The sequence below is a fragment of the Stegodyphus dumicola genome, chromosome X1, assembly GCF_044657685.1.
Source record: "Stegodyphus dumicola isolate Sdum_Otavi_A_Nest chromosome X1, ASM4465768v1".
Classification (NCBI taxonomy): domain Eukaryota; kingdom Metazoa; phylum Arthropoda; class Arachnida; order Araneae; family Eresidae; genus Stegodyphus; species Stegodyphus dumicola.
This window is the reverse complement of record NC_140780.1, coordinates 222,577,468-222,590,446: the sequence shown is the minus strand read 5'-3', so window position 1 is coordinate 222,590,446 and position 12,979 is coordinate 222,577,468. Positions and strand designations below refer to the sequence as shown.

At 33.7% G+C, this 12,979-nt stretch overlaps 1 protein-coding gene and 1 non-coding gene across 5 annotated transcripts in view; both read right to left on the bottom strand.

The window, feature by feature from the left end:
• Window positions 1-12,979, bottom strand: part of Non2 (upstream activation factor subunit spp27 homolog Non2) — a 105,538-nt gene that overhangs the window by 26,769 nt on the left and 65,790 nt on the right. For all 4 annotated transcript variants that reach the window (XM_085808585.1, XM_085808583.1, XM_085808582.1 and 1 more), the window contains 2 exons: window positions 598-655; window positions 375-439 (listed from right to left, as the gene is read on the bottom strand). In XM_085808585.1, coding sequence (XP_085664711.1) covers window positions 375-439; window positions 598-655 — 123 coding nt within the window. The remainder of the gene's footprint in view (window positions 1-374; window positions 440-597; window positions 656-12,979) is intronic.
• LOC146993424 (small nucleolar RNA SNORD36) lies at window positions 4,885-4,956 on the bottom strand. Its single transcript, XR_015038817.1, has one exon. It is a non-coding gene; the product is annotated as a small nucleolar RNA SNORD36 (small nucleolar RNA).

The window sequence follows — 12,979 nt, the reverse complement described above, 5'->3', positions numbered from 1 at the left end:
TGTAACAGCAAAAATCCACAAATAGTTTGAAAAAAAAATCAGAAGAAAAAGCATCAAATCAATTTTATAGAGAAAACATGCATATTCTGAGACAATTACATGGGGAAACTCTTACCAAAAAAAAAAAAAATAAAGACATTTTTAATTAATTAAATAGCTATTTTGCTTTTGCTAAGAACTGTTTCATAAACTGTGCTTTTATAGCTCAAGTTTCCAAGCTTAAATTTGTAATTAATTATTTTGGCAGAGATGGTTATATTCATTGTTTTTTTATAACTGTTTTCCACTGAAAAAATTTCAAATCATTATAAGCATGTTAAACATTTAAATCACTTACATGAAGGTAAATTTAAAATTATAACAGAGCTACAAACCTGAGTAGTTTGCATAACTTCAGCCAGTTGTGGAGACAGCATACACTTTCGAGTATAGGTGCTAGCTAAATAAATAGACAAATTTTTATAAGTGTTGATTATATTTTTACTCATAAAACTTCGATTATAACAGAAAGTTCTAATAAAAATTTCTCTTAATCTTCTTTTTTTTTCCCCTAAGTTTATTTTCAAATTGAATAACAGATTCAAAATTTCACTCCACCTTTTTTCTTTTTTGGTTGACCATTTTTATCATCCTTTTTCTTCGAAACTTTCCTAGGCTGAAAGGGAAAATGTAAAAAATCTTACTATTTTTTAGCACTGTACCCATAAGGTAAAAAGTAATTTTATTTTTAAAGTATAATCAAGACTGCTTAATTGATTGGGAAACTCGGGCATGATGTTCAGAAGAACAGCTAATATTGAAAGAAAAATTTGTATACAACATATATACAGCAATTTCTTTATGCTGATTTTAATTTCATTAATACATTATACTTACTAGACATAAAATAAATACATAAATATTTACATTATACTTAATATTTTATTTTTTTTCTCTTTAAAAAAAGCTGAAAAGTAGGGTTGCACCATTTATAAAAATAATGTAGGTGATGTAATAAACCAACTGTATATCCTTATGCTTAGATAAAAGGTACTATTTCTAGGCTGGAACAATTTAATGTTGATGGTTCAAAATTCTTTTCCATGACTGCAGGAACTATGCTTATTAGACATAACATATAAATATCCTAACAAAATGACAAATCATTAAAAATTATAGATAATTTTTTGCAACAGTGCAAAACACATACATACTTAGATATTCCTATACACATATACATGTACATAAAATTTTTTGGTTAACTGCTGCAGAAGCTAGGGCTGGATGGCTTTATTTAATGGCGTTCCCACAGCACTTTATCAATGTAAAAATAATTCACAATATAATAAAAATATAATGTGGTAATCCAAGAACCATGATGGAGGCATTCACAGATAAATAATTATAGAAGTACCTTTTACATATTTATGGCATCACTAATGGCCATAAAGAGGAGTGGCAATCTACACCGAAGAGCCAAAACATTATGACCACTTACTCAATAACATATTGTGAGCCCTTTGGCCTCCAAAACAGCAGCAACTCGCCTTCGCATATATGCCACAAGTTCTTGGTAGATGATTGGAGGCAGGTTGTACCCAATGTCTCAGCAGCGATCACACAAAGTTCAACATGGCGGTGTTTGAGCTCTAAGCTGTCACTCCATGACCCCCTAAATGTGCTCTATCAGGTTAAGATCCAACGATTTAAGTAGCCGGGACATTAATTGGAATTAATCCTTCTGCTCCTCAAACCACTCCAATATAATTTGAGCCTTGTGACATGAGGTACTGTCCTGGAAGATTCCATTTCCAGATGGGAAGACAGATGCCATGTCAGCGTGCAACTGATCCACAATTATGTTCAGATAGTCTGCAGCTTTTATGGTCCATTCTACCACAACAATGGGTACCGGAGATGCTCATGAGAACGTTCCCCAATGCATAAAAATGCCACCACCAGCCTGTGTTGGACCCGCTGTAGAGAGGACAGCAACTGTTTACCTGAAAGACTGCATATTTAAAGAACCATTAACATGTTGAATAAGAAATCGTGATTCATTCAACCAGGCAACTGTCTTCCACTTATCCATGCTCCAGTCTCAAAGTTCCCAGGCCCACTCGAGGCATAGTTGAAAATAACTCTGGGTAAACACAGGCATACGAGTGGGACCCCTGCTGAACTGTGTGTTCCGAAATACACTTGGACCTGCACTGTACTGGACTGTCAGTTGAGCCACTGTCTGGTGCCGATTTTGCTGTGGTAAGGGGGAGTCTGGGACTTCATTTTTTCTTTGATGATGCTTGAACGTCCAACACGTTGCCATCTACTGCTGGTTTCAGCATCATTTATCCACTATGCAGAAATACTAACCTACCAGTCATGCAATTTTGGGGATACTTGTTTCCGAATCTTCGGGCCACTCTATGAAATTCACTTAGATCAGCAGCCTTTCCGATCACTCGTAAAAATAAGTGCAAAAATGATTTCTTACCATTTCCATAGCAATTAAATACCATTTGCACTTAACCACATGCCTTCCACGCCATCCAGATGAGTTCACTTAAAAATGTAGGGATGGTCATAAACTTCTGCCTCATCAGTGTACGTGTTAGCTGGACGGGGACAACAAACATCAAATTATGCTATAAATATTAAATTAGGAAAGGTGAAGTATCTTTACTATTAAGAGAAAAAGCAATCTTTAGTATAATATTATAAGATTGATGAAATTTGCCTAGATCAATATTTGACATCCTCCTTTTTAACAGAAATAAAAAGATTTTACATACTTTATTAAATAAGTTTTTTTAACAGTCCTACCAGATTGTCATATTTATGTCCATTTACAAAATTTAGTGACACAACACCTCTTTCAAAATTAGGTGGCATATTACACGCAGGGGAATTTAGTCACATCTAAATATGAAGTAATACTAATAAACTCATGTTCATTCACATCTTCGTCTTTAATTCTCATAACTCTTTTGCATTGTGAAATTATTTTGTTTGGTTATTTTAAATTAAAATATTTTAAGAATTTGTTTTCTGCTTCTTTCTACAATTCTTCCTTCTGTTCTTATAATCTTCTACGAACATAGTCTTCTACAATTTTTCCACTTAAAAGTTTTTTCCCCTTTCTCATTTAAATATATGCACTGATTACCTGCATAAATTATAATGGTCTGCATTAGTTTGAATGAAATTCTCTTTTATAGGCATCAAGCCATTCACTACAGCTTTGTCTGACATTTGCTTGTCAGTATGAATATGTCTTTCAACCATTCCATTTGATTGTGGATGATTTGAAGTTCTGGTTTCAAAATTCCATCTCCTTGCAAATTCTTTAAATTGCTTCCAACTATATTCTGGACCATTATTGTGTGGAATACAGTCAAAAGTCGTTAATCCGGACTCGTCGGGACTTCGGCAATTCCGGATTATCGATTTTTCCGGATTATAGATCATCAGTTTAAATCTGGTAAAATGGCATGCAGAAATTATAAAATTAAAAATATGAAACCATAATTTATGAAATAAAGAACAATTATGATCTAAAGGGTATCAAAATTACAAAAAAAGAAGCTTAATATTTGTTTACTTTATTAAACATTTCTTTCAATGTAAGTTGTTTAAGTTGCTTCGTTTTATGTGATAATACTTTCTCTTTAATTCCACAAACAGACATAATTCCCTGTTCAGTTACAAAGTTCCGCTGTTCAAGTCCCTTAATTGCTGTGCCGAGAATACAGACTAACTTGTCAATCGAAATTTTTTCGTTTTCACTAACCTCTCTGTCACCTTCTTCATGTCTTTATCCATTTTTTTGCAGCAATTCCACTTTTTGTTTGACAGACATCGAAACGTACTTTCGTTTTGTAGATCCTTTGGGAGCTCCAGCATCGGAAATTCTATTTGACATAATCGAACGTTCAAGTTTACTTTTATAAAATTGCTCTTACAGTCTGCAAAAAATAATAAGCCGCATCCAAATCGAAGATTAAGGAACAACTCAATCATCAACTTTAACTGAAATAGATAATTTTAGCTTATACTGTCAGTTATACATCAAGCGCGCACGCGAAAACGTATTCTGCGCTTGCGCGCACGCATATGCGCAGTCATAAAGGTCTTACGCGCACGCATGAACACCTATGCGCATGTGTGAACGCGGCGCATGCGCAAAAAGTTTTTAGCTTTGAGGTCCGGATTATGGGTGTCCGACTTAACGACTTTTGACTGTATACTATTTTAGCCAATAATTATTTTAACTTTTATCACTGCTACACGCCAAGTCTTCCAAATGTCCAATTTCAACACATTTTCTAAAACAGTCTATAACTATTAGATGATGTCTGCCTTGAAATTAAAAAAGATTTGTTCCCAGCACTTCCCATGGGCCATTAGGTATTTCTTTAGATATTGGTTGTTCACTGTTAGCTTTTTGTAAACCAAGACATATTAGACAATTCAGAACAAAATCTTCCATTTCTTTCAACGTTTCTGGCCAATACAATATTTCTTTTGCTTTGTTCTTGTATTTTTCTACTCCGCTTAACATATCTATTCATAAACTTCTAGGTACAACACACGAATCCTTAAATATTAATCTATTTGCTTCAGACAGTTCTTCTCTAAAGTGAAAATATGGTTTTGCCAGTTCTGGAACCATACATTTTGTATCTCGCCATCTGGTTTTAAATTTCTTAAAACTTGTAGTTCTTTTTTTAATTATTTATTTTATTTTTATTATTATAATATATATATATATATTGTTATTTGTTTCCAGTTGAAAATTTTCTATTTTGTCTTTAAATATTGTAACACTTTCTACAACCATTCCAACATGGAGTTCTATGTCTCCTTCATATCATAGAGAAATCAGATCTTTTTTCAGTAAATGATAATGCATCAGGCATAAAAAGTTCTTGGTTTGTATTTCACATTAACCTGAAGTAGTTGCAATATCATATGCATTCTCCGAAATCTTACTGGACATCTATTTAATGGTCATTTTCAACTACAGACTATAATGGGACTATAGTCATTTTCAATTGTAAAATACTTACCAAATATATATCTGTCAAATTTCTCACATGCAAATACAACAGATAAGGTTTCTTTTTTCACTTTCAGTATAATTCTTCTGTGAATCTGTTAATGCCCTAGATGCATATGCCACTAGTACGCTATTCTACTGTAAGACTGCTCTTAGTCCTTCTTTAGATGCATCTTCAGATAAAAATACTGGCATGTTTACACCTTAAATACTGTAAAACTGGTTTATTAATTAGTCTTCTTTATATTTTTTAGTCTTCTAAATACCTTGTCATGTACTGTACTCCAGTTCCAGACAACCTGTTTTTTCAACAAATCTCTTAACCCCTTTGTGCCGACTGTCACGTATACGTGCCAGCAACGAACACACTTATCTACCGGCTGAATTGCAGGCGTGCCAGAGCATTGTTGCATTTTCTACCGAATGTCACGTATTTGTGCCAGTACCTTGGAACGTTTTTCAAACTATAATTTCTGCCACAAGACAGCACTGTATGCCCATATGGTTTCCGATACATGTACATTAGACCTTCTACTCGAAATGAGAGAAGCATGACTCACATACACGTGTTTTTGATTATATAAACAAACGGAGAACTAAATGTTTCCGAATGGCATGATTTATGACGTCTCTTTAAAGCGCACTTTATTCGCACGTGGTAGTTGTTTATTGTAAGTAGAAGTTTTATATGCGCTAAAGCGTTGAGTATTTCGGTTCACAGTTCAGTTTTTAGAAAATAATTAGATCTTGTTAGATGTGAATTCTTTCTGTTTTTACCATTTCAATGTCGAAGCGTCGAAAATGTTTAACAGAGCATGAAATGGCAGAAATGATGCAAAATATTTCAGATATTGATTCTGAAAGATTAACTGAAAGACATTTTCCAAAACTTTGTTCAGAAGAGACTGATAAGAAAATGAGACGACGGTGCTTCGTTTGTTCACATTCCCGGAAAAATCCTCCAAAACGGCAAATGCGTTATTACGAGTTCAAGGAATGTAACGTAGGACTGTGTGTAGATCCCTGTTTTAAAATTTTTCATACGAAAAGAGAATTTTAAGTAATATATTTAGTTTTCAGATGTATAATGTTAAAAGTCATAAAATGGTGAGTAATTAAAATAAAATGTGTAAAATATGCATTTAAACAAGAAATAAGGTAATTAAAGTATATATATATAAATATTTATAAAGCATAAGCCGTTTAAATACTCTATAGAGCATTATTAAACAATGCGTTGATACTTCGGAAATTTCATGGATTTAGGCTTAATGGCAAAAAAGCCCCCAGCCCTGGAGAGACGCTCGCGGAAGACACTGCCGGCCTCCGCTATAAGCGCGCGTTTTCGCTACCCGGCTCGAAGGGGTTAAACAGGATGTCAGCTCTGATACAATAGGTATAAATCTAGAAGCCTATGTAATCATTCCTAGGAAAGTTTCTAATTCCTTAACTTTTCTGGTGCCTTTACACGGTATATGTCACATCAAATAAGACAAAAAGAATAACATAATATAAATCCTGTAATTGATTCATTAAGACGAAACCAATAAATTCTGAAACTACAAGTTTTATCTGGCAACAGCAAAAAATCTGCCGGTTATAAAATTGCTGCTAGAAACAGTATTAATGAAAATGACACCATTCATGTAACAGAAAGAGTACTGTGTTTTGGAATATGTCAAAACATCACCATTTATAATCATTCAAAAACATTTTCGTACGAAATTTGTTAACCACTGCATTGTCACAACATCGTATAGACCAAGGCATTATGTTACGGAGTACCTTTGCAAATTAATGCAATAACCTCCTCATCTTCGCTGTTAAATATGAAATGGTTCAGAAAAGCACACACTAAGGTAAAAGGAAAGAAAGCAAGAAAGAGATCGATAAGATAGTCACTCTTTTGGTGCAAATGTATTTTGGTACTTATCTATGTGAGTTCAAAGACTCATCGTATGGAGGGTGAAGCAATTTTAGGACACGGACTGCTTCCATAAGAAAACCAGCCCAAAGCAAATGGTTGAAAAGTATTATAAAACGTTTTTACGAAGTCCCACAAAATCAATGCGTCTTGTGAGTTCTGAACATTTCTCATGTAATAGTGTGGTGTGTCTTACGAAACCATCTATAACTCTGGCCGCACACCTTTCAGATCATGCAGGCATTAAAACCTTCCAATAAACCATTGCATAAAGCTTTTTGTGAAAATTTTCAACATAAGCTGGAGGTATATGGTCTCGCGAACAGATCTGTGTTCATACACAAAGCCATTTTTCATGTTTCTAGCAAACTGCCATAATTTACAATTCTGGGGAAAGGAAAATCCACATGGTGTAATAGAACATGAGCGTATTTCTCCGAAAGTGAACATTTTCTGTAGTATTTCCAACAGTTTTGTTTTTGTTAATTTTTTTCTTCATGGAAAAAATTATCAATGGGGTGCATTTACCAAGATGTGCTATCAGAGTGGTTGTTCCTAAGTTGGAGGACGCGATTCCTGGCTACAATCTGAAGCAAGAGCAAGATGGTGCTACACCACAATGTCGTAAACACCAGCACATGAACCAAAGACTACCACATCGCTGGATTGGCCAAACTGAGTCATTTGAAATGCCACTGCTTTGTTGGCCATCGAGATACCCAGATTTAATTAAAGCAGCAACTCTATTCAGTGTGCTGCCACTAATTCCACACTGTTAGACATTTGAATTGTTTCAGGAGTATTTTCAAGACAGATTTTTCATGTCATTGATTATTGGTAATGCTTAAAAAAACACCTCACATATTAACCCCTTGCAATTTTTTCCTAAGGTTGGTGTTGGTATATTTAATTATCGCAAAGCACACGAGGGCTATCTGCCTAAGGGGAGGGATGCCTTCGTGGAGGACTTTCTAAGGGAAACTGGCTCGTATACACGTTACACATGGGGAAAACCACGAAAACACCCATGCAGCCAGCCCGTTCGCGGGATTCGAACCTCGGACCGAACTACCAGTGTTCAGCAACGTTACCGCTCGGCCGCTGGTGGGCCCATTTTTTTTTTCCTACGGAGTTTTGCTAAAGACAAAGTGTTTGTGTCTCTACTTCCCTATGACTTACAGCAATTTAAGCAGTAGATTTGAGATGCTCAAATCATTGCCAAAGGAAATTCTATCATGAGTGAGGCAGGAACTGGAATATCCCATAGATATTGGAGTGTCACCGGAGGGGCACACATAGAACATGTACAGAAACAAGAACTATAGTTTTACTGTGAGTTTGATTTATCAAAGTAAAGTAATTACAGTACTCACAGGTATCCTTTCTTTTTATCCCATTCAATATGAAATGTATGTATTTATAATAGCCTTAATTTTGTCTTCATCTGATTTTAAACCATCTTTAGAAAATATACATCCCATATAATTGTCTTCATTCAGTTATTTAAACATTACATGTATAATGACACAAGCATTATGTTATGCTATACAATAGATTTAGTTTACATTTAATGTAATTATAAATAATGTATATATATATATATATTATTTACTAAATAATATTGATTAATTGATTATATTATCTCCTAAGTTTAATTAAAGTAGAATTATCTTAAAAGAGAGAATCTATACTAGTAAGTTATATTTTGAGAGATGTTTTGAAGTAACTTGAAAGTAAAATGTTAATAATGTTTTAATGGGGACTGGAATTAAATCATCATAAAGAACAAAATTTCAATTGTAAAAGGAATAAATTAAAGGCACAGTAAGGGCCCTTCCTTGATCACTTTCCAGTCATCGTGGCAGACACTGAGAAAAACAGTAAGTATTCTAATATTAACCTAATGTCACACAGGGCTTGAAGATAAAATATTTCTGGGTGTCTTTTGAAGAAGTTTTGGACATGTGTTGGGGTTATATTCAGTTTCATTCTATTAGCCATGGCTAAGAGACCGAGATACCATCTAACTGGAAGTCATTTTCCTAAAATTTACATTGATGAAAAAGGTAATAAAGGTAGAAGATGCTTTGTATGCACTAAAAACAAGGAAAAGCGAAAACAAACAGCATATTTTGAGTGCAAAATATGTATTGTAGGACTGATGTGATTCTTGTTTTGAATTATTCCACACACAGCAGAATTTTTAAATTGTAATTTAATTACCTACAGGTAATTCTTGCTTAGTTTTCTTTTTGTAATTTTGTATTTGTAATTTTGTTTTCATGTTTATAGTATTTATTTCTGTGTGTATAGTTATGGACTTTAGAAGTTTGCCTCTAATTTATTTCTATTAATGTGATATTCTTTATATTAATACATATTAAAATCAAGTACATTATATATCTGCAACTTCAAAAATTGAAGTCATTATATCAAAACAGTGATTTTATAAGTTTTTTTTTTTTTTTTGTAAAATTAGGCTTAATTGCTGAAAATGCGTTGGCTGGTGGCGACAATCCATTTCGGCGGCTTCGGTCCCGTGGCATTCTCCGCACACTGGTCCTTAAGAGGTTAAGGGAAGTGTTATGTATTGTTTCTGAAAAACTGCAGGGGGAAAAAAGTTACACGATAGTTGTCTTCAATACCATATAATATTATTCAATTTTTTATTATGCTACATTATTGAGCACATTAAGACAAATTTCCAGATTATTTTCAGGTGCCTGGTCAGTGCCCTGCTTGAAATCATCATTGTATGTGAATTTTTCCATTTCCTCTGTTGTCTAAACCAGTTTGTTTCTACGCCAGACTGTCTTTGTAGCAGCTTTGACATCAACCATTACTGTGTTATGAGTGGCACATTCCCCACTGTTCGACTCATAGGAATCTAAGGAAGGAGTCAGCAACAAAATTAAAGGATGACAAAATTTTTAGAATTTAGGGAAAGCACTGGGACCCAAAATTTAGTGGCGGCAAAAATATAGAACATGGTAGCAGAATTTAAGACCCGCCGAGATTGCATTAGGCGGTAAGATTAAGCGATGGCCCTTGATAAGCCTTAAGTATATGTAGAATTTATTCGGGAATCAGATAAGCCTTAAGTAATAAAACTGAGGCTTAATTGTCTGACAAACTGAGGCAAGAAGCAAGACAAAATTTAGGAGAACAACTTGTCTTTAGTCAACCCAATAATGTATAAAGGACGCTGTTAAGCTAGGCTAAAATTATACTTTACTGATTCCAAGGAATTTCAGTTAATATAGCTGATTACCCCATTCCTTAATTTTCTGATTTGATCCAGCTTATTATTTTTTGCAGGCTGTTATTATCACAGCAATTTTATGAAAATTAAAGTTTGAATTTTCAGTTATGTAGAAAAGAGTTTCTAATTCTAGATCTGCAACAGAATCTACAAAGCAAAAGCATGTTTTGATGTCCATTAAACAAAAAATGTAATTGCTGCAAGAAATGGATAAAGGTACACCCGTCTCAAAATTACAAGAGGAATGCCATTGAAAAGTTAATGTTGAAGAGAAATAATATGATATACAGATATAAGAAAACAGAAAATGAAACTTTCTGAATTTCTTGTGGATTCGGACACCCCACTTGCAATGAATAACATAAAAATTATTCATTATGCTAAACGTGATGATCATGACAAAGTGATGAACTGAATGGTTCACATAGTGTTGCAGCGAGAGCGTGTCATTGACAGGTCCAACAATATTGGCTCAAGCCAAAATATTTCATGAAGAAATGAACTTAGAAGTTGGGTACACATATTGGACAAGATGGTTAACAAAATTTTAAAATCTCAATGGTATAAGGCAATTAAAAATTTCAGATGAAATAGCTTCAGCTGACACTGAAGTTAGCTTCATTTTATTCCCATGTTTTCCATGCTCTTCAAGTTTGCTCCTTCAAACTATCCCTTGATGAAGAACTAAATTATTTAAAAGCAATAGCTATTGACAGGGGCTTTTCACCCAACATTATTAATCAAGCAGTTAAAAAAATTTTCATCTCAACACACCAAAACGCATGCTCTTGTTTTAGGAGATTATAAAAATTCAGTTACCATTCCCTTCTTTCCATCAATTAGCTATAAAGTTGCACGCATTTTGCAGAAATTTAACTTTTGGGTCATTTATTCTCCCATCAATAAAATTCCGAGTTCCATACTCAAGGACCCCATTCCGGATATGAATTCCTGGGGTATTTACAGGATTCCTTGCCAGTGTGGCTTAATTTACATTGGCCAAATTAAGACAGCCTTAAAATTTCACATTAAGGAACATGAGGCATATGTTAGAAAAAAGGAAACACAGAAGTCTTCTGTAGCCCAACATTGTCGGTCCGAAAATCACACTTTCAATTTTTCTGCTGTCAAAATTATTCAAAAAGCATTTTTCATTGGTGAACTGAATTTTCTAGAGCTATTACACATTAAAAAAAAAAAATCTTTCTGTTCTAGTTAACGACCCTAATTCCAATCCATATTTGCTTCAGCCTTTAAAGAAATTATGTTTTAGTTCTGGTTTCATCAACAGATGGCATCAGTAGCTTATCTCCTGGCCAGGCTTTATCTTATCTAATCATTATATCTTATCTCGTTCATTTGCGCTTTTGCAGCTGAGGATGATGGTTTGGTAAAACCATCAAAACTTGTGAAAATTTGAAAATATAACGCTGGCTTTTGTTCTTTGACATCTAAATTGTTTACCTAATACCTGGAAAAATTCCAAATCTGGAATTGCCAAAGTCCCAACGAGTCCAGATCTTGGACTTTGTATTGTACCATCTTTTTCTATTCCTTCTTAATGGATTGAGGTTTGCCTACACTTTTAGTGAGGTTCTACAGGGCTACAGGAAAGCTTTTGGTTTTAATTTAAAGCTTTGAAGACCATAATGCCCCAGACAGCCGTTCATTCAAACGACTATAGCCACTCCAAACCGCAAAAATTCTGATGTTCCTTTCTTCACTCCCCTTTATAGCAGACAGCTTGTCCTAAAAGGGTTTATTTGTGGTTTCTTATCTTTAGTTGTTAGGAAGCAGAAAGGATTCAATTACCTCTCTGTGAATTAATGAATGGGGAGGGGAAAAAACTGCTGTGAATTCTCGAAAGGCATTTTGGGCACTTTAGTATTTCAAGCATACAATTAGCAAAGATTTCAGTTTTTCAAACAGTTAACGCAATAGGCATAACCAATTAAATTCCAGATTCCTTTAAATCAATCTCAATATACATTTAAAGATTCTAATAACTTTTCATTTGATTCAGGATTTACTGTACATATCCTTTGTACCAGATTTAACTTTTGTAATGTTAAAACAGCTCAAACAGTTTTATCACATGCTTCTACTTAAAATTCTACTTTATATTTATCCTCTTTAGATGTCTGACATGGCTTACATTTTCCAACTACATCAAATTTAAAACCATTCTAATTATTTAAAGGGACTTCTGATTCAGTGACACATTTATATCTTAGATTTAATTGTTTAAATGACAACACATTACATTCATCAGCAATATCCAATTTAACCAAATAAGTAGGCATGTTTGTTTTTAGTTTTCAAAACCCCTGCATTCTATTTTTAGAACATAGGTTTTTGTCATCTACTGATCATAAAATATATTTATCATCATTATAATATGACTCATGCTCTAAATTATTTTGTAAAATATTGACACTTTTATTAGTGGCCAAAAGGGATTTTTTTTACAGTATACATAATTATAGCAGGACAGTTGCATAACTTGTGAGTTCGCCACTTTTTAAATGATTTTGAACTATTGAGCTTGTTTACTTGACAATTTGTACGTGATTCAGTATTTTGTTGCTTTTGTTTTACATGGTATTTTCTCTTAGACAACTGGCTTTTTTCTTCTGAAGGTGAAATTTTATTCCATTTTATCACTTCTACTTCATTTTCTTCAGTTTTCAGCTAAAGTTCTGTTAATTCAGTTACTCTGCACATTTTAATACATTTCTCCACCAATGTTAACTGA